Below are 26,531 nucleotides of genomic sequence, written 5' to 3' on the forward strand. Positions count from 1 at the left end.
AAGCACTGTGGACTTTGATTCCTGTGTGCCCGAAAGTTTATAACAATTTTGGTGCCGTGACTCGGATAGAGCGAGCTGTGCAGAGATCCGTGAGGTCAACAAGGCGCCCGCACTCCATTTGAAGTGCGTTGACTCGGGACTCTGGGCAGCCCCTCTAATAACGAGCGAGAGAAATAAAAATAAGAACGTAATAAATTGACAGAAGGAATTGCCGGCTTCCCCTTAATCTTTGTGCACGAAGTCCAAGCGACGAGACGACGAGACTGGTGAGTAGTAAACCGCTTGGTCGGGGAGAATAACCTAGGGGGAGAATATAAGCCATAAAGAGAAATCCTCCCTAGAAGATGGGCCAGACAAAAAGTAAGTCATCTGGACCCATGCGGAGAGCAAAGAAAGAAATCTCTCCGATACCGTCAGATAGTCCCCTTGGGATCATGTTAAAGGAATGGGATGATTATCCCCCTAGACAAAAGAAAGATAAATCAAAAATGGTATATTATTGTACAAAAGTGTGGGGAGGACAGCAGATCCGACCAGATAAACTAATATGGCCTGTATATGGGTCATCTGAAGATTGGATATGCCAAGCTTTGAATTTGTGGGTTAATGATAAGGAACCCTGGAATCCTGAAGAAAGCGAGTATGCAGAGTTATGGCTAAGCCCCAAAACGGGAGGGCTATTTCCCCTTAAGGAGAAAAAGGGGGGAAAAGAAAAGAATGAACAAGGTAGAGACAAGGTTGAGGGGGTGGAGGAGGAAGAGCCGTGCTTATCTCCCCCACCATATGTGCCACCTCCTCCCCCTCCAACGCCCGCAATGCCCAGGGCAATCCCAGACAGTGACCATCCTCTCCCATCCACTCCTCAATTAGCGGAGGACTCAGATACAGGCTCAGACTCCTCCCAGGGGCCTCGAAGGTCCTTGAGAAGGAGAACCAGGAGGCAGGATGAAAACTTTATGTACCCGTTACGAGAAATCGCCCTGGGTGGTCCTCAACCCCAGATGGGATTCGTATCCATCCCCCTTAATTCAGAAAATGTAAGATCCTTTAAAAAGGAGATGGGAGCACTGTTAGAAGACCCGCTGGGGGTTGCAGAAAAGGTGGATCAGTTTTTAGGGCCAAATACGTATACTTGGGAAGAAATGCAGGCAATTTTGGGGATTTTATTCACTACGGAAGAAAGGGAGATGATTAGGCGGGCTGGAATGAGAATATGGGATCAGCAACACCAGCAGGGACCAAGGGCTGATACTAAGTGGCCCCTGCAGCGACCTAATTGGGATAACCAGAATGAACAACACCGAACTCACATGCAGGACATGAGAATAATAATGATACAGGGCATTAGAGAATCAGTACCAAGGGGACAGAATATTAGCAAGGCCTTTAGTGAATTCCAAAAGAAGGACGAAACTCCTACTGAGTGGCTAGAAAGGCTAAGAAAGAGCTTTCAACTATATTCTGGGGTAGACCCGGAAACCCCTGCAGGGCAGGTGTTACTCAAAACGCAGTTTGTAACTAAATCTTGGACAGATATTCGAAAGAAGTTAGAGAAAATTGAGGATTGGCAAGCTAGGGGACTGGACGAGTTGTTGAGGGAAGCCCAGAAAGTCTATGTGCGGAGAGAGGAAGAGAGCCAAAAGAAGCAGGCACGTATGTTAGAAAAAGTAGGGGAGCGACAAGCTCGTATGTTGGTAGTAGCCTTAAAAGAAGGGCAAACAAGAAAGGATGGGGATGGAAGACCCCAAAGGAGAGCTCTGCCGAGGGTACCCCAACCGGGGGGTGAAAACCCTCAGCGAGATAGAAGGGAAATGATATGCTTCTACTGTGGCGGAAAGGGACATATGCGGAGGGAGTGTAGGAAAAGAATAGCTGATGAGAAAATGTTTCAAGAGGATTGACGGGGTCAGGGGCTCTATTTGTTGGGGACCCAGAGAGGGACAGAGCCCTTGATAAAGTTAAAAGTGGCTCCCCTTAAGCAAGAACTGGAATTTTTGGTAGATTCCGGAGCCGAAAGATCTACCCTACAAAAGATACCCAAGGGATGTGGAAAATCCTCGGAAGTTATGTATGTAATTGGAGCCAAAGGAGAACCTTTCCAGGTGCCAGTACTCCAGGATATCCCCATAGAAATAGGGGAAACAGCACAGAGAGGGAGCTTTTTATTAGTACCTGAAGCAGAATATAATTTACTCGGGCGGGATTTAATGATCTCAATAGGTATAAATGTGCTGGTAGAAAATGAAGGACTTTGTGTAAAACTATGCCCTTTGCGACTCCAAGATAAAGAACAAATTAACCCTGAAGTTTGGTACAACCCAGAGACTATAGGGAAATTAGACATTGAACCCTTCAAGGTGACAATAAGGAATCCGGAAAAAACGGTAACGATTAGGCAGTACCCCATCCCGGAAGAAGGAAGAAGGGGACTGAAACCCGAGATAGACAGACTAGTAAAAGGAGGCTTATTGGAGCCCTGCATGTCTCCTTTTAATACACCTATATTGCCAGTTAAAAAGGCTGATGGAACCTATCGACTGGTGCATGATTTAAGAGAAATCAATAAGAGAACTATAACCCGTTTCCCAGTAGTGGCCAACCCATATACCATTTTAAATCAATTAGATCCAGAAGATAAATGGTATAGTGTAATTGACCTAAAAGATGCATTTTGGACTTGTCCTTTACAAGAGGAGTGTAGGGATTATTTTGCATTCGAGTGGGAAGACCCAGAAACCCATAGAAAACAGCAGTTAAGGTGGACAGTTCTCCCTCAGGGGTTCACCGAATCCCCTAATCTGTTTGGGCAAGCTTTGGAGAAGATCTTAATGGATTATAAAACAGAGGAAGGGATAACACTAATTCAATATGTTGATGATTTGCTTTTAGCGGGAAAAACAGAGGAAGCTGTGAGAAAGGCTAGCATTGAGTTATTAAATTTCCTAAGCTTAAAAGGGTTAAAGGTCTCAGAGAAAAAGCTACAATTTGTGGAAGAAGAAGTAAAATACCTGGGTCCTATACCCCTGTAGGTAGTAACATACAATTAAATAAGAGAGTAAAGGGTATCATTTTCCAAGCTTTACATAACCTCTTCTTGTGCAGCGGACATAAAATCAATTACATTTTTCTAAGGAAACCTGAAGCCTACCAGGATGTAGTAACTAAAACCAACAAGACAGAAAAAATGATACTGCAGTTATTTACACACAAATCATTATATTAAAATTAGTAATTCTTTACTGTATTGGATGGAAGAGACAGTGGCAGCAAAACAAGTATTAAGGTACTTAATACAAAGAATTAAACAACGAAAGCATTGCTTGACTGAGGGCTAATTAAAGCCACTTCACCTGTGCAGCCATGAAGATTAAATGTTTGCATTAGCCACAGAGAAACTAGCTGAGGTCTGTACTGGACTACAATCTTCATACCTGTTTGCGAAATAGTATCCAGAAATTTTGGAAGAAGCAGTGAGCATTCTGTTACAAACAGCATGTTTAACTACACTAAGGCAGATGTGTAATTTGTTGTTATATGTGGAGCGTCTCCTTTACATTCAAATGGTAGTCTGAGCAAGAACATGTTTTTCTGCTGGACAGAAAGTCCAGGCCTTTCCAAACAGACAGAATTTGATCTTCCTCAAAACATGAGGTTAGTCTGAACCCTCAGGCAGTACAGATTACTGCAGCCTGCTTCAAGCCAATTCTCTGGTTAGGAACTCTGCTCTCCAACTTGCTTCTCAGTAACTTATACCCACAGCAAATATTAGCAAAAGGTCTTGATCTGGAGCTCCTTTGCTGCTGGCGGGACTTCCTCTGGGACACAACCTCTGTTTTGGAACTTGTTCACTTTTAACCTCTTAATTCTTCCAAGGCACAGATTTGTTATGGTGCACATGCTGCAGACATAAGGCATGTTGCACAGCCCACCACTTCTCAGGCTATTTCTCAAGAGCAGACTGCAATGATTAACTTCTCAGTCCCTGCTTATCTAATGTTTTTATGCAAAGAGAAAAACAATAAACAAACTTCATGTTGCAAAGCACCCAGGCAGAGGGAGATTTCATATGCATGGGTACCTGAACCATCTCACACTGGGGACTCAGGGAAATGAGGCCATTTAGTTTTGGACAAAAAGAGAGAGATGAACTATGAGCAGAAATGAGATCAGTGCTCAAAAAGAAAGAAAGAAAGAAAGAAAGAAAGAAAGAGAAACAAACAAACAAACAAACAAACAAACAAACAAAGAAACAAAGAAAGAAAGAAGCAAGCTGTTTTCTGAGTGCATACCGTATCTTACAATGCAAAAGAGGAGGGGGAACTAAAGCTTCCTTAGCCTGTCATCTGAGTCCCCCTAGGAAATCATCCTTGGTCTGTCAAGTAAAACACATCAAACACATACTAGACTCTTGATCCTGAGGAACTTACAATTCCAAAAGACCCTTCAGGACCTACTACAGGCACATACAGAACTAATACAGAATAAGAGTAAAAAGTGCTATTAAAAGATAACATTAAGGAAAAGACTTTATTCTGGAATTTTAAAATTAAATCATAATAGTTCACATACAGTCCTTAAATATAAGCTTACCAAATGCTGTACTATTGTATATGTACAGCAAATGTCAAAGCATCTCAGATTATTTTGAGGTGATAAATGTCATGTCCCTTGAGTATGTTGTAAGCAACACTGCTTCTCAAATAGTAAATACATTGTTATTTTCTATTGGAAAAATCTTATAATTTTAAATTCAAAATATTTAATTTTACCTCATTAAGGTTCACAAACTAATTCTTTCAAGACAACAACTTTAAACATAGCATGAAAGGAGGATTACACAAATATTCCAAATATATACATAAAGAGCTCTGTAGTTCATTTATTTATAATTTCCTTTTCTCTCAGGGAACGAATCTATCAAAAGTTCCATAAAGGTGAATTATGAGACAACTTTTTAAAGCAAACAGTGAACCCTCAGCTGTTGAAACAATGAATCTTCTAGTGTTTCCTATAGAAGTTGTTAGATCAAGTTCATTAACATATTTGATGTTTTAATGTATTATGGTTTTCTATGTATTTTCAGTAAAATGGGACATAACACTGTCTTTTCCAAAGAGAGCTAACAAAGCTTATCCAGAATATTCTTTTCCACAATTGCTTTAATATTCTCATCCAAACATTGTGGATAATAGACGTCATTTGTGGAAAACTATGTCCATTTTCACACCACAGATAACTTCCAGCAATGTATACCATGGCTCTCATGGTTCTACACAGAGTTATCTCCTAGTGACGGAGTGACTCAGAAACTCTGTTTATTCTTTTTTGATTCTTAAGACATTGTGTTAATGTAACATCAAGGAGGCCTTTAGGGACCTTTGATACTTCCAAACGTATAGCTTGAGAATCATTGCTTTCAAATGCAGTTCTTTCCCTAGCACTCTGCTCCCATAACGTTCTTAAGTGCACTGTATTGCTTAGAGGGCAGAGCACAAAACTGAGTGACAAAAAGGATTAGAAATAAAGAGGAGATGTGACTCTGAGGTGGAAGGTTGAAATAAAAGGAACAGACAGATCAATTAGAAGAACCTTGAACTTTTTTCTGCACATCAGCAAGCATTCAACAGCAGAAGACAGATGCTGTCTGTCCAGCATTGCCCAATAGCTAAGGCAGTGTCTGGGCAATGCAAATATGAATCCCATCAAACAGAGGAGGGACTTCTTTCATATCAGTCATGAATTCCCTCACATCATTAGCACCTTCTACTGTTCCTGAGCTGTTGTGTTTAAAAAGAGGAGAATAAGCAAAGTCAAGTGTCTGGAGTCCAGTTCTCCTTCAGCTAGTGACAGGCACTTGCCAAAGAACAAAGACCAAGACTTTTCTGCACTTTATTTTATATTAGACACTGGAAACCAACCAAAGCCCCTTCATATCCTGATATGAAGCGCACGAGTGGACTACAAGTTAGGTCTCCCATGCTGAAATTTCACTGAAGCTCTAACATAAAGGATCATGTTTTCTTTGCATCTCACGCTTTGTGACTCTCCCATGTAAGCAAACCACAGCCTTCACCAGAACTCTTCATTCAAATGCGCAGCTACATAAGCAGGGCTCCAGGACAGAGAAAAGGTAACTATACTATCAGCAAGTTAAGTGGTCACTTTATAAGTCATTACTGAAAGGCTTTCAGGGACATCTGAGCCTCCACTGAAACTACCTATATGCTCTTCTCAATGCTTAGGTATATTGCAGGATTTTGCAACCCATCGACTCTGTGGCAACTGATCAGTGTTTCAGCATTTTGCTGCCCGGGCAATTCTCGCATTAAAATGTAATCAATAAAATTCTGTATGCAGACTTGATCTAGCTTCAGAAAGGCATATAATTGAATTATCTACTGAGTTGCAACCTCACAACAAACTGCAGATGTTGCTCCTTGTAACTTACTCGGTTAAGGACAGGTAAAGTATGAAAGCATGTTACTGAAAATAGGGAATTCTATTAATATGTCTACATCTAGTACATTTCGGTATGACTTGAATTTCTCCAGTCTTCCCAATCTATTAGCAGAGTAGCTTTGAGGATATGAATAAAGGAAAAGAATTAATGAGAGAGGATACAGTTTACTCCACTATCCCTATCTCCTCTCATTTGCTAGTAACTGAAGAGCTCATTGGTTATTAGATAACAGAAACCAATCAAACTAGCCTTTGATACATAAATAAAAAATCAGAACTATATAAACACTACAGGCTATAAGATGGCTTTTGTAGATTTGTTGGATTAGTAATCTAAAGGAAAGCACCTAAACCTGATCTGAAGTTTACCCTACAAGTTTGTCAGCCAGATTATTCATGAAGCCCACCTCTGTCCCAGCCACTAGCTAACTCCCGTGGTCAGACAACTATTCCCACCTTCTTGGCTGGGGACGATACCTAAAGTACGATGCATGAGTAAAACCTTTTATCTTTATTCAAATCTTGGCATCCTTGTTTACAGCAGGGGCAAAACAGAGCTTGATTCTCCTTTGAAGGCAATAGAAACTGCTACCCTATACCATTAGGGACATTGATTTTTAATAGTAATATGCACATGAGCTAAATACACAGAGCTGGACTTTCCCTGAGTGCTTTAAGTAATGAGTTGCCAGCTAGAAGGAGAAAGGCAACAGCTGTGGACCTAGTGCAAATATTTGAAAAGAAAGGCCATGCTCCCAGCTCTATCCCTAACTTCAGGCAGCTGAGTCTAGAAAAGGGTTCAGAGCCCTTGATCAGGGGAGAGAAGTAAAGAGAGGGTCTTTGTAGTCCAGAAGACATTTGAATGCAGAACAAGACTTCGCATCTTCTGGTGGATGGTTTATATTATCCCCTTCTAAAAAGCTTCCTAACCTTTGAGAACTCCATCTTAGGTGCCTCGTTCTCCCATATGGTATATGGGGAAGCTCACATACCCATTTCAGGACTGAGACTGTCTTTAAGCAGTTATGTGTGCATCTAGTCCAAGGTCCTTTCAGGTAAGCTGAGGAGGAGGAGAAAGAAGAGAGTTGTGCTTTTCCTTAAGCTTCATCCCGAGACTCATTAGCACAGAGTTATGCAATGTTACAACACTTCATGCTGACAAGCCCCAATATCTCAGCACACATCACAACCAGAGGACAACATATTTCGGCTTAATTTAACTACTACCTCATCCCATAGCCAGCTTGCTTTCACTACATTTATCCTATTATGAAAGCAAAAGTTGTTAACATCCCAATGCATTTTTTTTATTGCTGTTATGGTAAGAGCCTGCAGATAAATAACTGGAGCTTTCGGAATATACTGGTAAGTATTGTGGTGAAACAGTCACACAGACAATTGGACAGGAAAAGTGACAAAAGGCTGAAATTCAGGGATGACATTCAAATCCATTCTGTTATTATGTTGTTTATAGCAAAGCCCTTGGCTTTGCAGTTTTTAAGGGTCTTGCCAGCCTTTCCATTATATGTTCTTATTTTCAAGGATCTGTCAGTCACAGAGATTCACTCCAGGCAGAGCGAGAACTGTAAGAGACTAAAATTTGTCCAAAGGCAGAGAGCATTGTTTACAGCTGATAAATTCACAGCTGGACCAACTCTCTGCTTTAACAATGTCAAAAATAAATGGAGAAATATGTCTTCCTATAAAACGAAGCACTAAAGAACAAAAATCTTTAACATCATTTACTATATCAGAGCCCATTTGTTACAAGACAACCCTGGGAAGCTCGGAAAGAATGTTTGAACTAGGTAGATTAGGATAACTTCTATCTCTGTTTTCTAAAAAAGAAGCAATCTTTAATCAAGGGCATCCTAGAACTGCTAATCCTTAACTGAATACTTGAACTGTAAATTATTGAACTGAAGCTGTCTAGAGGTAGTCACTTAGATAAAACTTGCTTAGCATGAGTAGCTACATTTGCTGAAGCCTTAGGCCGCACTCCTAGTTCAGTAAGAAAGGGCCCCAGAGCTGGTGCAGGCTGGAAAGATAAGGGAGTTACAAGCACTCTGCATTCGTGTGCCCCACACTCCAAAAGGGAGGATATCAGGGCTTTGAAATAAGGCCTGCTTGGGTGCCAGGACGTTGGGAAACAAAGCGTCCTCTCACTGCTGAAACAATGTTAATTAAGGGGTCTGGACTATCTCCCGCTTCGTCAGGACCTTGGGAGATAACACCTACTGTCCCTGCTGGGGCAGTGTTAATTGCTGGAATTACTATCTTCTCCTCGTCAGGACCTTGAGAGACAGGGGTGGGACCGGGGAATGAAGAAATCACTAACCAATCAGTGTAAAAGGGAAAATTGCAAACCTGGCAATTTGTTTGTATAAATGCTACTTGAAAAGTTGGAGGGGTGTGCTTGATTTGTGGGAAACCACCAAGCACCCAGGCTTGCGCAGCTCTGAAATAAATAAGCAAATGTCTCTCCTGAGTGTGTAATTATTGGCTTATTGCACACCAGGCAACGAATCCGCTTTTCGGACAACACATTGAGTGTTAAAATGCTGATGAACAAGATAAACATTTCAGGCAGTTTTTCAACAAGGCCGCACGCATTTTCACACTCATCCCCAACTCAGAATTACAAAGTAGGAACAAGAGTAATTTGACATTTGTACCCACATGCTGAGACTCTGCCTGCACAGAAACACAGGTTGGGCTCAGTTACAAGCCCAGCACTTTTACCACCTCTAAGAACCTGTTTCTAGGTCTTCTGAAGTAACAACAATCTAAGTAAAATGGATGGTCCTAAGCTGTACGTAGAAACCCAAATACCCACAAGCTTTGGATATGGTCACACTTCAGTTTGCATGTGTGTATGAGAACGAAGCACCTACAAAACACCTCTGGAAAAGAGGGGCATGATATAAGCATACCTTAAATATACCTGAAGAAACATTTTAAAAATATAATTCTCTCATAAAAAGATGCATATTACACTGCCTGATGAACACAGCTGTATGTTTTCATTTTTTATGATTATAAAGAAAAATTCAAAAGAAAATGTAGCTCTTCTCTTGCCCAAAGAAACTTTTCCAACACTCTCATCATATGATTCATATCTAGAAAATACAGAAATGTTGATTCACATAATCAACATCTGAATAAAGTCGATTCAAAAATAAGAAATGAGAAATTAAGATACATAATGCACAAGCAGCTTCTTTAACAAAAATACTGCACATTTCTGAATGCTATCTTAATTTCAGATATGTATATATAAACTTAAAAGTCACAGATATTTGGATTTAAATAGCTTACCAAGATTTCTTTCTTTATTTACTTGTATCCATGGTACTCTCTGCTTGCCAGCAAGGGAAAGAACATAACACTGGGCTGGGAGAGAGGAGAGCAGGTTCAATTTCTGGCTGTGCTGCTCATTCCCTGTGCAACCCCAGACAAGGTGTTCTGCTGCCCTTCTGTAAAACGGTGCCATAGCACTTCTTCCTGCCTCGAGGTGTCATGAAATGCTCAGGGACACGGGGCAGCAGAGTCATCATGTTAGAAAAAAGAGGAAGCACAGCTAGCTTCCAACTCAGAAAGACTTTTTTGCTACTTTATGAATTAAGTGACAGTATCAGCTCTTGTGGGGACACACAGAACCATTCAAGCTTTGGAAAGTGCATGGATTTTCCACATCTTGTAGACTATAAGCACATTAAAAACCATTTGCCTGAATGTTTTGATTACAGTCCATTCCTACAATCTTTACAGAAATGAGCCTTCCCAAAGCATTCATAGCAAGTCGCAAACCGTCTTGGACATGAGCAGCAGCAAAACAGTCAGCCTGTTAGATGTGAAACTTGTGCAGTTATTTACACAAGTTATCTTTTCAGCTCGCCTCCAAAATCTAAACCTTAGATCTCTAGCTTTCAACCTAGTTACTGCAGAGATCTGCAAACAGTGGGAGGTCTTCAGTTAATACTTTTGGCACAGCAGCAGGAGACACTATAACTGCCTCAGCTAAATTCCTTCATTTATGTGTGTGCATCACTGAATAATTTGCAATTATTTTTAAATATTTGCTGGTGGGTCTTTTAAAATATATTTATAGAAGTAACATTTCGTGCAGCTCAGAAACTATAAACTGTGCAGTCTGTTCATTATTGTATTGTGGGTTATACTTCACTGACACTGCAATGACTCTAATGGAAATGAATCCTAATACTTTTATTGCCATGTAAATTTTTACAGAGTTTCAGACCACACAGGTACTCTCCTTCAACTCTGTGAAGGGTCAGCACGAGCTGCTGCGTTTCTATCAGTTTATCAGATGAAAGAGAAATTACTAAGCACATAGAGTATACAAATCAAAACAAGTACTCTGACCTCCTGATATGATACTCAGACAAGCCACTGTGCTAAGATTTCTTTCTATGTAATATGTAATCTTAACATACCCACGCTCGGAGTAATTAGGAAACATTCTCTATACTGCTGTCTCTAAGTGAAGAACACTGCAAATTTTGACAGCTTTGCTGTACCTTGCTGTGCCTGCTTTCCTCCGTCAGGGCAAACTGCAACTAAATAATCTCAGAAGAGCAGTAAGAAGGATGAACAAAAATTCATTCACATAAACTCCTAAAATACCCCTGGCTAAGAACTTGGCTGAATTGGAAAGTTTCATGAATAACAACAATTTTCCTCGCAGTTGAGCAACTCCAGTTCTGGTACAAGAGGGGATTTTTTTAAATTATGGTTTCAGCCCCTTTCAAGTGACATTTGCAGAGGTGGGGGGAGGGAACGACTGCAGAAAGTTGTTTTGAAAGCAGGAAGAAAGATGCACTTTTAAGGTTTAAAAGAAATTGTCAGTGTAATTAAAAAGATTCATTTTAAAGCCTATTTCTGGATATCTTTATGCAGATCATAGCTGTGCATTTCTATGGGAAAGATGTGTGATCTAGAGTCAATGGGCCCAGGAGAACTCCTTTTATATCAGCTAATGATCAGTAAGAATGTGCTGGGCTCAAGTAATTATTTCTGCCTTAAAGAGAAGACCAAAGACTACCTAACATATTATGATAAGTAAAACGAGTCTCTTGAAGAAGTTGATATATGCATCCAAATTTAAATATGAGGCTTTTGAAATACTATGCAACTGATGCAGGAAAAAACAATCGTGAATTTAAAAAGTAACTAGGTACATTCACTAATTACTAACTAAATCAACATGAAATCTGGCCTGAAAATAGTATAATGAATTTGTAAGGAAAAATGCAGAAATTACCAAGAACTAACATTTCTAACAAAAGCTGAAAAGTTACAGTAGTCACGAAAGTTCACTTACAATATGGAGCTTTCCAATACGTCATGCAACATCTAACACATTTTGGATGGAATGGAGGACTGTAGAAGACTATTCCTCTGCTACACACAAAACAGGTCGCTAACTTGCCTTCACACACTTTTCCACAAAATCACTTGAGCCCTCTAGTCAGAGCATCCTTCTCAAGTACTTGATTTAACCACCACCTGAAATCTCAACAGAAACTTAAACCTTTTCATGAATTAAATTGAACAATGATTTTATTTTAACATTTAATGAAATTAAAAGCAGCAAGACTGAAAAAGAGCAGAGTAGCCTACTTCGAGTGTAGTCACTTTCTCTTTAGAGCGCTATTAAGTAGTGTGATTGTACCGAAGGTAGCCATTAAAAATATGAAGTATAATAAAGGGAACAGTTTCAGAATAATCGCCATTACCTTTTTTAAAGCTGCAATCGGTTAAGAAGCAGTGAAGATATTTAGCCAAGCTCACTTAGAAACGAATGCGAAGTTCAAAATATAATGAGCGTCACTAAATTCTGAATTGTATTTAGCATATTTTTTGCTTGATAACAATAATCAGGGCAGTGATTATTAAAAAAAGAAAAGAAAAAAGCAAAGGGGATGGGGGTGTTGAGTTCAGGAGTGAATCGTGCTGTCTCCACATCTCAGCCCATTTCTTCCACTGCTAGGGAGCTCCTCTGCATTACACTGCCGGCAAGACAGCCCTAAACCTGAGGTGGCCTTAGAAAGGAGGATTACTTCAGTGCAGGGGAGCCCTCCAGCGGGACAGAGTTATTATAGCGACTTCTTCGCTGCCTCTGGCTCCAGCTTGCAGCCTTGTCTGCTGATGTCTGCTGCGCAGATGAACCCCTCGGGGAGTCAGCCCTGATCATCGGGAACAATAAACGCGTTGTTCCAAACCACACGGGAATTGTCCAGCATGTGTAGAAACCAGCATCAAAAAAATCAAACAAAAACACCCATTTACGTTAAAGCCGCGAGCCTGTCCATGAGGAGGGCAAGTCCTTTGGTTAGAGCCTCCGTCTTTGCTCTCATGAGAGCCAGGTTCAAGTCTCTGATCTACCGTGGGGCTGGGAAAAGCACTGGGTCCTGAATGCCAGAAAGGTCACTTCACTGCAGAAAGGCCACAATCCAAATGTACAGGGCAGTTTTTAAAATAAATACATTCAAGTCTGCTGAAGCCTGTGCAATGGTACTGCATTGTCACACTATCCTGGAAAAACATAGTATAACTAGATAAAGATAGTATAACCAGAGAAATATCACAGCATTTCCAAAGAATGGAGGCACAGATGATACCAACCTCTTCCTTGGTTTATTTTTTCTTATTGTGAGCCCTTAACTCATTTCTCAGCAGAGGCTTTAACTATAAAGACTGAGAACAGGGACACAGCAGATCTAACTTTTTCTTTAGAACTGCCTGTGGGTTAAGGCCAACGTTAAAAGCATTGATCAGATGCCTATCTGTCCCATGTCAGGGCACTTCACAAAGTTCAGATCTTAAGCATGAGAGAGATCTCCGGGCACAAGAGGGATCTGCACAAGAGGCACGAAGGGATGACATCAGTCACTTGGCAGAGCCGATGTTCACAGCCCAAGGGAAGAGTGCTCATAGGAAGATATTTTATCACAAAGCAAATGTGATATTTCTGGTTGCTCAATCTGTTCCCACTCAACTTTTATTTTGCTTCATATTGACTTTTGTGGGGGCTGTGTATAAACGTCTGAGGACAAACTCGGTCAAAGAAATAGAGTCATAGATTGTTTGCTTTTTATGTGCTTGGAAGCATGCTATTTTCTTAAAACAGTCCACATCAAGCTAGCTTTTTTGTGCTCCTGTTCTTTTGCCCACTGGTTTTGATTTGACCTCTAAGTTTTTGAGTCACTTGAGCATATAAACCCTTGCACTACATGCACATTACACAGCTTTCAGTCCTCATGCACATGACTCCCATTGACTTCAATGGAAAGTACAAATATATTCAGTGGCAACAGGAATTAACTTTCGTGCATGTAAACTGTGCAATTTAAACTGTGCATGGTAGAACAACAGTTAAAATTATTGCTGAATGCTATATTTCTAAAATGCAAAATTATGAAAAAACTAGGCCTGGCACAGTCGTTTACAATTTTTTTGTAAAGCATTAAAAGTATCATTAAATTCTAAGAGCAAATGGCAGAACATTGGCATTTCAAAAAGAAGAAAAAGACTAATTACTAAGTCATCAAAGGAAAAATATAGTTTTTTTCTACACTTTCATTTTCTTCTATTCAAAAAGGGCTAGAGACGATTGTATTAAAATATTTCATTAAGCCTTGAGTTTTTAAAAGTCAAAACAAGCTGTTCAGTGTTTAAATGTTCATAATAGAGAAAAAAATAAAAAATAAGTGTAATCAGTATAATTACAGAGGAAGAAAAGAGAAGCTTTTGTTTCACTGATGCCAAACAAAATCTAACTCATGTGCATACTGAATGGTTACATCATATGTGGTCTTAATACTGTATCAACTACTAGTATTAATTAGAATACACAAACAATCCTATTTATATAATTAATCTCTTCCAAACTAAACCAAACCCCAAAGCAATACAAAAGATTAATTTATATTAAAAAAAAAATTGGTCTTATTCCACTGAAACACATGAACTTTATATTTCTTATCATATTCTTGCCACATGCTTGCAACAACACTTCTGCCTTTAGCTTCAATTTACAGAATAATTAGTAGCCATTAACTGATGGTTATGCTGCATAGCTTCCCACTGTTACCCTAATAGAAAAGTATTTAAAACAGAAATTGAAGTAAAAAGATTCATTTTTTAAAGGAGAGATATGAACACATACATATTAATCTAATTAATATGTTAATATTAATCTAATTTTGAAATTGATCTCACAATGAGAAGTGCCTTTTTAGTTTTAAGGAAGAGTATCTCCCTTTGAGGAGAAAGAGGGCTGTGGCAGCCCCATTGCCCTATCAGACCCAGATGGAAATGAGCATCCATATATGCATAGAGTCTGTACCCTGGGAGAAAATCATAACTGAACCATGCTTGAAAAATCCAAAGTGTTGAACTTCATTGAACTACTAAATGCACCCATCAGCTGAGCAAAGATCAAGAGAGGGAATACATGTCTGGCTTGGACCTTTAAGGAGCAATATGTCCTATCCAGCAGCACCTGGTGAAATCATGTTGTGTCACCGTCCTGAATGATATTCTGATATTGCCTGTTTTAGGGCATGTATATAGAGAGGTCCTGCCCCAACAGGATACAGTTTCCAGAAGGAGGTAGATCATCACAGTTCAGACTCTCTGTGACTGTCCTACCTCCTGTGGACATGTGCAACACAGAAACAATTCTTGCAGTAAATGGAGGAAACTAGAGACACAGGTCTGATTCAGATAGGTATTAATTTTTATAAACTCTTTACATGAAGATAATCATTAAAGTAAGAATTTCCTTTGGAAAAAAAAAGTACCTTGAAGCTAATTTTACTTAACCAAAAAGTGCCACCCTGTTTGCAAATAGGACAATTTTGTCAGACCACTAAGATGTACAATTACACACAAAAAGCTTGCAGCATCATTTTTCAATTTGTTTTCAGACAGCAAGGGGAAAAGAAGTTAGGCCTTTTTTTGAATGTTTTTCTGTTTTAAACATAACAAAAAATGTATGCCACAGCAAAATACAGCTGCTAAGTTGAATACTGAAGGCAGCAGTCATCTGACAAATCGTCAACATCTTGATCAGACCTGGGTTACCATCCTGTTAGGAGGAGGGTTTTGGAGAAGCTGGTGTTCACAGCAGATGAATTGCACTCTGAAAGTGCTTTAAGGTAGATGAGGTAACTCCCATTCCGAGTATGCCAAGTTTCTGACTTTCTTTTGCTATACCCAGTAATGCAATGTATGCTACAATGATTCTGATAACACTGTAATTCCAGATCAGGGTCAAGTAGGAATAGGCGAGAGGCTGCAGGGAATTGAGTTTTGGGAGTGCATGATGCCATCATTAGGGTATAACTCATGTGGAAAGAGCTCAGAGTTGATCTGTACTCTTATTTCATCCATGACCTGCTCTGATCCCCCACAGAATAATTTGGTCAAAAAGTTCACTCCTAGTCCTCTCATTTCAAATTAACAACAAAACAAGAAAGAAATGCATAACCTGAGGGATTATCAGTTGGTTAAATTATTTTTGCTGTATTCACTTCAGTGGAGTTATGCTAATTTATACCAGTGAAGAGAGAATCTTCCCTGAGGTGTTTCATTTATTCTTGCTGTCATACAAAAACTATACCAAATTCACCTGGTAATTTTCCCCAAACTTTATAAATCAGTCATCCCTAGCTATTTTTGAACTTCCCTTTAAAGCAAAATGGGGTTCACATAGCTTCTCTGCATGGAAGGACATTAATTCTTTCTAATTTATGAAGATTTTAGTGAACAAAATGATGATTATATCTACTATGATATCTCATAAATAAATACAACAGCAGAATCAGTGCTGTTCCCAGTGATTCCATAGGAAGCTATAAGGCATATTAACAATATGTCAATATGCCTAAATAAGGACTAGAAAGCAGATGATAGCTCATGTGCATGCCAAGTTGCCATGATGCAATTTGCATCCCAGGAGACAAAGAAATTAATCAAAAGATAGCAAGGCACACACAAAATACTAGAACAAAATTGATATGATCCATGCAAAACCAGCTTAAAAAAAAGTCATTCTACTAGTACTTCCATAGAAAATATATTTTGCTGTTGAAGGACAAAGAGCTAATAAAAAAAAGAGGATAGTAAAACATTTACAAGCTTAGCAACCTGTACAAACCCAGCCTCAATGAGAGAGACCCATGACAAATAGCTCTCCCTACATTCTGACAAAAATACTTTTCAAGTCATTTAAAATTTTCAGACAAAAATGAGAAATTATGTTAGGCCTAGAGATAATGACTAATTTAGGCAAATGAACATACTGAAAAGCTTTCCGCCAAAATGAAATACAATTTTATGTTTTGTATTACCCTTGATGAATGGCATTTTAGTGCTTAAATCACATCCCCCATTCCCTGTAAAACAAGCAATCAACCCTGTATCAAAGAAAGGAAAAAGGCCTCATACAAACAGACTGAAACTTCTGCAAACAGCAAAAGATTCTGGAGAGAGGCAAGAAATGCTGTTAGAAGGTAAGAAATTTTGTAATTCCCTGGGAAAAGGATTAGAAGGACCTCCTGAATTATCAAGGCCAGCATCTCCTAACGCAGGCAATCAAGCTATTTCACTTTTAGTAAATGTACCCAAAGCCTAAGCCCTTCTGAACGTAATAATCTTATAAAAGTATCGAACCTAAATTTATGCATGACAAAATGAACACATCTGGTTCCTGTTCTCCTCTGACTCTTCTTTTCTGGCATTTACACTGGATATGTTTTTACTATGCAATTAGACCTTCTCTTGATAGACTAAGCAAATCTGTTTCTTTTAACTCGTTCTAGAAAGATTGGTTCTTCATTCCCTGATCATCTTAGTACCACTTTTCTGCAGCTTTTGCATTTTGAAATCATCTGAAGTCAATAAGGTTATATGAGAATGAATCTGTAATAGAAAGAAATAGAAGATGGTCTACGGGATAGACTTAATGTTACCCGTGTCTCCTAGACTGTATTTGTTGCTTATGGGGGGAAAATAACACTGGGTTAATAACTTGGCCTTTCTAGTCTCATCACTTTCCTTTGTTTCCTCACAAACTGCTTTATTATTAATTGCAAAAAGCAAATCATAATAAAATTGGAATGCAGAAACTCAGCAGTGCCAAAGAACTTTCCCTAACCTCAAGGACATTTTGCCATTAGCAAATGCCTCACATAAAACTAAAAATAAATGTGGGGACTCTGAGCTTACAAGTTTTTCTGTCTATAACTTCTCTACACTGCCAAACCACAAAAACCAGACAAGGGCAGTAACTTTATCTACCGGCTAGGGCTCTCTATTTCCTCTCCTTAAAGGTTATAACAGCTTATAAATTAGCTTATGCTTCAAGAATTTACAATGTAAAGCGATAAACTCATTATTATGTTATTTCTGCTTAGCTTCTTTGTTCTTTTGATTATTCTTCAGTATAAACAGGAATGTGTATCAGCACATATAACTTTATGTTTCTTTGGACTGATCCCTGAAGCCTTATAATTTTATATATGGAAACAGATGAGAAATAGCCTCAAATGTCATAGTCAAAGTCTCAGCTCTCCCGGTTTTCCTTGTCTTTGGAAGACTGGACTGAATTTTGCAGCCAATGCCGAAAAGAGCTGAATCAGCTCTGTTGCTAACTTGGGGTTGCACTGTTGTATCAAAATTTGCCACATGAGAAAGAAGTCTGCCACAGCAGTGGAAAAAAAAAGGCAAAAGGACTTCAGTGAATTCTTTAGTATTTTCATAGACTGAAGGGCTCAGATTTTAACTAGTCTCAGACTGGATCTTTCCTGTTTGCTCCTATCCACCTGTGACAGCACAGCCTGGATTCATCCAGCTGAAGGAAATACCATTTTTATCAGTTGCCCAACCGCACCGTTGCAAAAAAGCAGATGCGGTAGCACAAAAACATTAACTGCCACATCAATGACAATGACTAAGGAGACAGGGACCACTTAAATCAACTTAGCTTTACTATGCAATAGGTAACAGTTCTAGCCTTAGGAAAATGTTGCACATTTTTGCAGTTTAAGTCCTTTGCTGACCAGAACTGTGGCAGTACAGCCTGAGGAGGAAGGAAGCTTTCAGTCAGCACAGGCATCTTGCTTATTTTACTGTGAGTATTTTAGACTTATATAATAATTCAAGTTGAAAAAGACCTATTGGCAACCTGTTCTAATATTTGATTCCCCTCACTATGAATTTTTTTTTACTAATATCTAATAGGATTTTTCTCAATTTAACTTGTGTCCATTGTTCCTCATCTTTTCCCTGTGTACCTCTGAAAAGTATCTGGCTCCATCTTCTCTACAATACCAAAAAAAAAAAAAAAAAAAAAAAACTTCTCTCATTAGATAGCTGAAGACATCAGTATATGGCACGGAAAAAAGAGAGAAGCAGAAATCTTGACACCTCATAATATTGAAAGTGTATATTGTATAAGAACTAAGAAAGACATATTCAACCCATAAACAAAAGCATGTGATCATGATTGCCAAGTTAATACCAGTAAGATTAAGCTTCTCAAGAATAAGAAGGCATTTTATTGAGATAGGAAGCCCTGTAAAATGTGTTTAATAAATGGATTTTCTCTTTCAGTCCTGCTACCTTGCTCTGCATTTTCCAACTCCAGAGCGATGTTTCCATCACACAAGAAGTGGAAAACAATGAAAAAGATTGAAACAGTTCACTGACTTTTGGCATGCACATTATTAAGATAAAACTCATACTCTTCTTTCAGGCAACCTTTAATGAATTATAAATTTTTTCCCAGAAGGAGCAGTGATTAGATATTGATTTAGAAAAAGTAAAGGGATGTGATTATAAAACAAACCATAAATGAATCAAATTACAACAATATGTGGAATCTCAATATATGAAGGAACGTAACCATCCTACATAGGCTACTCAGTATTCCTCACATTTTGAGTAGACTGAAATTCCACCCCACCACGCTCCGAAGAGAGAGTGAGGACCTTAAATTGGCCAAATGCTGTAGGAGGCTTTCTATACCCTCAAGAGAGGAGAAAAGGCTGCCATTGGTGAAACCATAACCGTCACCCTCATCTACAATTGGTTTGTTTTGTTGATCACCACTACTGCATTGTGCATGCGAGGAAAAGAAAGTATGAAGGAGGAATAAGATGATCAGCAACTTTACCCTTCTCCCACACTGGACCCTTGCCTTCAAGGTGTGTGGGATATAGCTGCTTTCATCACCGTGGGTTTCAGTGTGGATTTAAAACAAATTTATCAACACCTACTTAAAGAAAAAAAAGACTATCGGTCCTTGCCAAAGATCCTTTTGCTACTGATTCTTCAATGTGCAACTACCTTCAGGGGAGTAAAAGGTATTGGAAGAAGCAGCATCATCACAGAGTACTCCTTTATCCATCCTTTGATACTTTTCACTTAACAGCTACACCTCCCCCTTCCTTCAGCCTACAGAAAAGGCTTACCTCTTCCCCAATTAAAGAAAAAGAAAAAAGCATCCATTTTTATACATTCTTTATGAACACTGAAAGTTGTGTGCATGTGTGTGTGTATAAAAATATATATACAAAGGCCATATCTATACTGCTGAAGTAAAGAGGTCTGGGGGACTGATCCATAGCTCCAAGGTAGAACGGTCCTTCCTGGCTCACACCACGGCTGGCCTCCCCTACAGCAGTCCTGGCGTCTGCATACTGCACAGTGCTTGTGGGAGAGTGCATCCACCCCTCTCTCCTCTCACTCATACCTCCTGCTACTGTTCCCACCACAAAACCTTATGTAAGCCACCTCCTAGGTCTCCTCCTATACCATCCTTTTCTAGTATATTCTACAGATTTACCTCTGCTCCCCACCTTCCTCCTTTCACAGTCCTAGAGGGGACTTAGGAAGATCTAAGGCAGAACAGAGGTAATTTCTTCTGGTTCAGATGATATCTACTTCAATATGGAAATTAAGATACTCCCTCCTTCCCCTACTACTTTTATGCCACATGCTGCTCAGGCTGTGTACACTCAACAGCTTTTTCCTCCTTATTATTAGTATCTTCACATTAAAGAGAAAGGTAGTTTGCCTCAAATATTCTCATCCCTTTGCCTTTTCTGATAAAGAAAATGCAACTGTAGCAGGCATATAGTCACTGTGGCTACTGTTTTTACACTCAGCCTTAACACATCGCTCAATTTGTCTTCTCTAGGATTGTCTCCGTCTTTCCAGCGATGTGAGGATGCAGTTTTCATGTCTTCTCCCTCTGACTCACAGAAAGAGCACTAAGCTCTTTAGCACCAGTTTGAACCAAGAGAGGATAAGAAAAACATCAGACAGTCTCAGAAGTTTCTAATTGGTTCTTAGTATCCAGGAAATACAACCTTCACCGATGCCAAGGTGAAGAAAACCCAGCTAATGCAGTCACAACTGGCCTCCATTTATTTTGTATGGGCTTGCTCCTTCAAGATTAAACTACCACTTTTTCTGATCATACAGTTGGAGTTAGGGGACAACAAGACGAAGTGATACGGCAGTAGGTTTTAAAATAAAAGGAGTATCTAGTCACCTGCCCCAAGGCTCCTGCCTGTACTGAGTATCAGGAGAAACAGGCAAGAGCCTGGTTGTGTAGCCAGCTCCAAGTACTTTGGGAGTGACATGCTCCCCATTTGCCTCAGAGAAGCAACAACTGTCTTGATATTCAGTCAGTATTCCCTAAATGAGTCTGAGGAAAGAGTGTTCAGTATTTTTAACTCTTCAGCCTAAACTGCAACATCATAGAAAAGATCATCTCATTGTGGCCTCAGATTTGTGTATTTGGGGATGGCATCTACCCAGAGCAACACAGTCCTGCATCAGAGTATCTTCAGGAGCTTCCACCTCAGCCTAGAGAAGAATCTTATAAGGCTGAGGTGGAAGAATTAAATTTACTGCTGAATTATGTACAATGCACAGACCTCAGACGACTTGTAGTACTGTCAGGGATGAGTAGCTTAAAACTAATTCTGGGATAGGTCAGTCCTTCTGACCATACAACAGCAGCTGTACTCGAGGAACAGTCGGGAACCTTCTGCAAACATCAAGGATAACCCAGCTAGAAAGAGGGTAATGTAAATGCTTTATGTGAGGTTCTTCAGAGAACAGCAGGACTAGCATATTAAGATTATGGTTAGGATTGTGGCTAGGATTAGTGGTCAGGCCAGTGGGGGAAAGCTAACCTTTTTATCAGAGTCCACAAGTTCAGCAAGACTTCTTACACATTATTAAGCCAGGCCAGGAATCTGTATAGTTACAGAAGAGTTCTAGCCAGAAATCTAATTAGAATTAAGCAAAGTTCAGGTTAGAAGTCAGAACTGTGGGTTTAAAAAAAACCCTACATCCTGAAAGACCAATGTGGCTAGGATGAAAAAAGATGCTGGCAGAAACTAGGCTATGGTTACTGATAGGGAGGTTAGCAGTTATTTCAAGTGTGATAGTCTAGGGTTTCAGCTAAAGTGAAAATAAGAGCTAGAGACCAAACAGCTAGATGTGTTACTGAACTGTTGAGACCTTGAAACTAAGGATGGAGAACAGCTGAGATGTGTCCTGAGGCAGGAAAGGCTCAATAGCCCCTGGTGTTAAGCCCTAGAGTGAAGGTTAAGTGTACATTTCAAAACATTTGGAGTTTTATGGTAGTTCTTGCAAGCTGCACAGCAGTCAGAATGAATTTGAGTACAGTATGTTGCTGAGCTGTTTTAATCCTAATTCAGATAACCCTCAAGTTCCAGCCTAAATATATTCATAGCCAATTTATATTACTGTTGCATTCTGTTAATGATCTGGTGATTTGGGGATCACTATGAGTGTGTTTAAATTATTACATAATTAAAATCAGCTTATCACACAAATAACCCTGTTGATCTCTTCAAACCAGATGGAGGGTCTGCTTGGGTCTTACAATATGGAACAGTTATTTTGAGGTTGAGCTTCAGACAGCTCTGCAGACAAGTACAGCTAAGCAGTTGCTGTCAAAGATGCAGGCAAGAGCCCAAGTTCAGCAGCACTGTTTCTGCCTTGCTTTCTCTGATCCTTCTCTTCCCATAAGTAAACTACTTCACAGCAAGAATACAAAAGGACCTGACTTTGTAGAGCCTTTGAAACTTGTAAAATTAGTACCTTCTATCTATACTCTCTCCACTACCATTCATCCCATGTGCCTATTTATGTTATCTAGCCGCTCCAGATGTTTTATGAGATTTTTAAAGGACCATGTTCCCTGTTATATACATCCCACAGGATTCTTTCGCCTCTCATCAAATAGAACTAAAGCATACTCTTCCTTTTCTGACAATGTTTAGACAAGTAGTGTTGTGGATAGCTTCTAAACTTCTGGCTCTCCCTAACAAAGTAGAGCAAATTATAGACCCTTCCTTTTCTGGTGCATCTTCCCTTCCCATTCCTGGGGACAAGATATCTGTGAACCCACTTCCAACAGGTACATGGCAAAGGGATGCTCCAGCTCAGCTGTGAAAAGAGGAAGGTCTCAGTGTTTAAGTCCCCTTTTCTCTAAGTCAAGCACCTTAGGGTCTGAAATCTTCTGGTGGTCTGCTACCCAGCTACACTTCAGCTGAACTTCTACTTGCTCTGTTGCCCTCTCTAGGCAACATCAAGGCAGCATCCAGTTGCAACAAAACCCATTTCCAGGATCCCCTTGGGAATACGCAGAAAAATTGTTCTAGGGTCACTTGGTTTACCGCTTCTTGAAGAAAAAGTCATCTCTGGTTTCAGCAACAGAATACAGGAATTCTCGGTCTCCTAAATCACAGTTGTAGGACTGAAATCTGAGACAAGTATATCTCCTGCCTTAATCAAGGCTTCTTATCTTAGTTCAAACTGAACTAGAATCCTTGTATAGTCTTAAGCTTCTCATGCAAGTTATGATGTATCCCCAGTAAGGCGATAATGCATTCAAGTGCCAATTATGACCAAAGCTTCCACAGCAGGAAGGTTTTGAATATCTAGTTCTTACTTCTAGTCCTCATTTCTGTGAGGATTCCACCATCTAATGTGGGTTCCTGTGTCCTTGCACACACTAAACGTCTCAGTTTTCCAGGAGGTAAAACAAGAATTGCTGCTGTTCTTGCTGCTGTAATTGTTATAAAGGTCAAGAGCTGCTACTACTTCCATCACTAAACACTCATTATTCATTACTTCTTGGCCATTTTGACTGCATTTTACACTCTGCATAAACTGGTTGTGTTCCCTGGTAACTAGCTCAAAAGGCAAGTGTACAGTTCCAAAATACCTCATTATCCACTAGGAAAAAAAAAAAAGAGAAAAAGAATTTCCACCAATTTAATCTTCAGAGAAAATAATTACCTTGCTTCAGACTTGCTCTTCAGATCCCCCTTCTCCAGCTGACAGCCTCCTTGATATCAAGGGGTGCTTTATCTAAAGCTTTCCTCACCTAACCTGGGGAACTTTGAAGACCCAAAATTGATGATAAGCTCCACTGGCCTGATTGCCCTCAACTGTACCTATTTACGGTAGTCAGTGGAGCCATTCACCCTTCTGAGACATTTTAAAGGCTGATACACTCTATTTAATAATCCTAATTCCTTTCTGTGATTCCTATGAGGAACAGCACTAAAACAAACATCTCCCCTCCTCCACCCCTCTTTCTTACTAAATGTCTGCATCTTCTGGGTAATTTCAATGTGTCTGCTACAGCTTCACTACTTTCAACGAGAATGCATCTTCTTCAATAGGTTTTTCACCAATTACCATTTGGTGTAGTTGTATTAAATTTGCCTTTCTCTTCCCATTGGAACTAAAAACTTGAAGAATTCAAAAAAAACCTAAAAGATATCTCTAAGCCCTGGTGTACATTCAAAGTTAAAATGATGCAATGTTAAAACAATGTTAAAAACAAAGCCACCAGCACTGCGTAAATCTTGATGGTTTCAAACTAGTGTAGTTGTGTGGGGAGTAAGCAAAAATTACTAAAGTAATCATCAATGTATATATTTGATTTTCCCTGCTGCATTCTGCATTACCTACCACAGTTGCAGGGGTGAACAGCTTTGCTGTGAGGTGTGCAGCCCTGTTCTTTGTGCAATTGCCTCTCTCAAGAAGAGCCAATGTGTGCAAAGAGTTATTCTGGATATGTGATGGGGGTAACAACTGGGACATTCACATGCAAAAATACTGCTAAGCTAAATTAACTTTCTGCAGGTCCTTTTCTGTTCTTGAGAAGAGACCACAGAAATCATCCCCATGAACTGACCCTGGCTGAAATTTTGAGCCAAAGAGTAGAGGTAAGAGTTAGCTGTAGTAAGCGTACTGCTGCCTAGGGCAAAGAAGATCATGCATGTCTGTGATAAGTCAAGCAGCAGGGAAATCAAAATGCGCCTTTATGTCTTGCTTTTCTGTTCTAACCTAAGAACTCTATACATTGTGTTCCACAGACTAACAAAAATGCCACATGCAGATTTATGCATCTGCTGACTGCTTTGCTCCCAAGAAGTTTTCTGAACCCAGGGTTTCTGGGTTCAGTTTCTGAAAAGAAACCAAATGATCTGGACTGGCAGGAGAGAACCCTGGTGAGAAAGAGAAAAGCTGAAGTGGGGCCCCGTCTAATGGCAGCGGAGCTGCTGTAGTCATCCTTTGATCAGCGGGAACCTACACCTACCTCTGAGAAGGGTATGCTGCAAGAGACCCTCCGTAAAGTTCTGTAAGCAGAACGATGTATGATAGTCACATTAATATAATCAGCTTATGAAATCTTATTTTATGAATACTCAAATCCGTTTACTTGCTTTTACCGAATACATTTTGTATTAAAATTATATTTATATTAAATTCTCTCTCTTTGATTGCAGACAAAAAAGATATTAAATAGAAGGCAGGGTTTTCCCCTTAGTGGAAAAGAACAAGTTGAACAGAGAAAAAACCTTTAGCTGAAGACAAGAGGGAATGGAAAAAAACAGTCCTCCCCTCTTGAACTTCACTCAAATTTATAAATTATAGAAATACAGATGAATAGTTTCCTTGTGCAATAAAAATGGAAATAAGATATATTTCCTCCTAGCTACCCATTTGACCAGAAACTTCATATTGTTCTATGAGAACTACCTTCCCTCTGAGGACAGAAAGAAAAGGAATTTAGAGAAAGGCGAAACTTTGCATAACGGAAAACCTGCAAATTATTCAAGCTGTATATGGATTCCTGGAACTAATAATACCAAAGTAAGATAAACGTGCTTTCAGTGTATGAGCTAGTGTTCTATTACAGGAAAAGGCAGTGATCTTAAATACAGAATTAATAAAGCAACTACACTGGATTACACTTCCTTTACATCACTTCACAAATAGAATTAATGTTTAAAAAAAATAGGGAAAATAAAATTTTCTATGGAAGCACGTAGGGACCAGTTCAGTCGAGACACTAAAGCAGTATTATACACCTCAGCAGGACACAAAGACACTCCATGATGAATATTATTCACCATTTTCTCCCTTACTGCCTGCTATTACATTGACACATTTTGAGAGTGAGACTTTTCCTAAGCATCCCTGGGATGGGAGGCAGGGGGTGAAGGAGGGATACCCCTCAATGTAGCCATGCAGTCAGGCTCCCTACCCCATGCTAGAAAGTCAGCTAACCTCCAATGTTTCTTCTCAGCTGTCAGGCTAGCAACAGGCCCAGTGAGACCTATCTGAACATGTGGAGTGGGAAGCAGCAAAAAGTCACAAAATATCTGCGCAATCTTCTTATAGATAGGAATCCTATAGATTCTTCATCAGAAACAGCAGGGTCTGGTCTCCAAATGCCACATGCCTCTGGTAGGGTCTGTAGCAGGGGCAGAAGTCACAGGCCACCATATTCTTCTAGTGTCCCTGGCTGGACAGTCAATTTAAACCCAATTGTCAGATCTTCTTCTAACTGGAAATTCACAGAACTCTGTTTTAAAACTCAGAGCACTTCAAGCAGTCAATATCAGGTTATGACAGATTTACCTTTAAAAAACAAGCTCTATTCCCATCATCTACATACCCTTCAATCACCTCCAAGG

At 39.6% G+C, this 26,531-nt stretch overlaps 1 protein-coding gene across 8 annotated transcripts; it reads left to right on the forward strand.

Moving 5' to 3' along the window:
* The first annotated feature begins 139 nt into the window (after positions 1–139).
* Positions 140–25,389, forward strand: LOC112989987 (uncharacterized). 8 transcript variants are annotated; one of them, XM_064504790.1, is made up of 5 exons: positions 140–6,130; positions 18,531–18,619; positions 19,102–19,853; positions 24,691–24,773; positions 24,924–25,380. In XM_064504790.1, the coding sequence occupies exon 1, from the start codon at positions 345–347 to the stop codon at positions 1,899–1,901; it is 1,557 nt and encodes a 518-aa protein (XP_064360860.1). In that variant the 5' UTR covers positions 140–344; the 3' UTR covers positions 1,902–6,130; positions 18,531–18,619; positions 19,102–19,853; positions 24,691–24,773; positions 24,924–25,380. The 8 variants fall into 8 exon arrangements, with proteins under 8 accessions (XP_064360860.1, XP_064360856.1, XP_064360857.1 ...); XM_064504786.1 differs by having other exon boundaries at positions 140–18,619; positions 24,924–25,389; XM_064504787.1 differs by having other exon boundaries at positions 18,531–19,853; positions 24,924–25,381.
* Positions 25,390–26,531: the final 1,142 nt, after the last annotated feature.

This window comes from Dromaius novaehollandiae, chromosome 1 (genome assembly GCF_036370855.1).
Source record: "Dromaius novaehollandiae isolate bDroNov1 chromosome 1, bDroNov1.hap1, whole genome shotgun sequence".
Lineage (NCBI taxonomy): Eukaryota > Metazoa > Chordata > Aves > Casuariiformes > Dromaiidae > Dromaius > Dromaius novaehollandiae.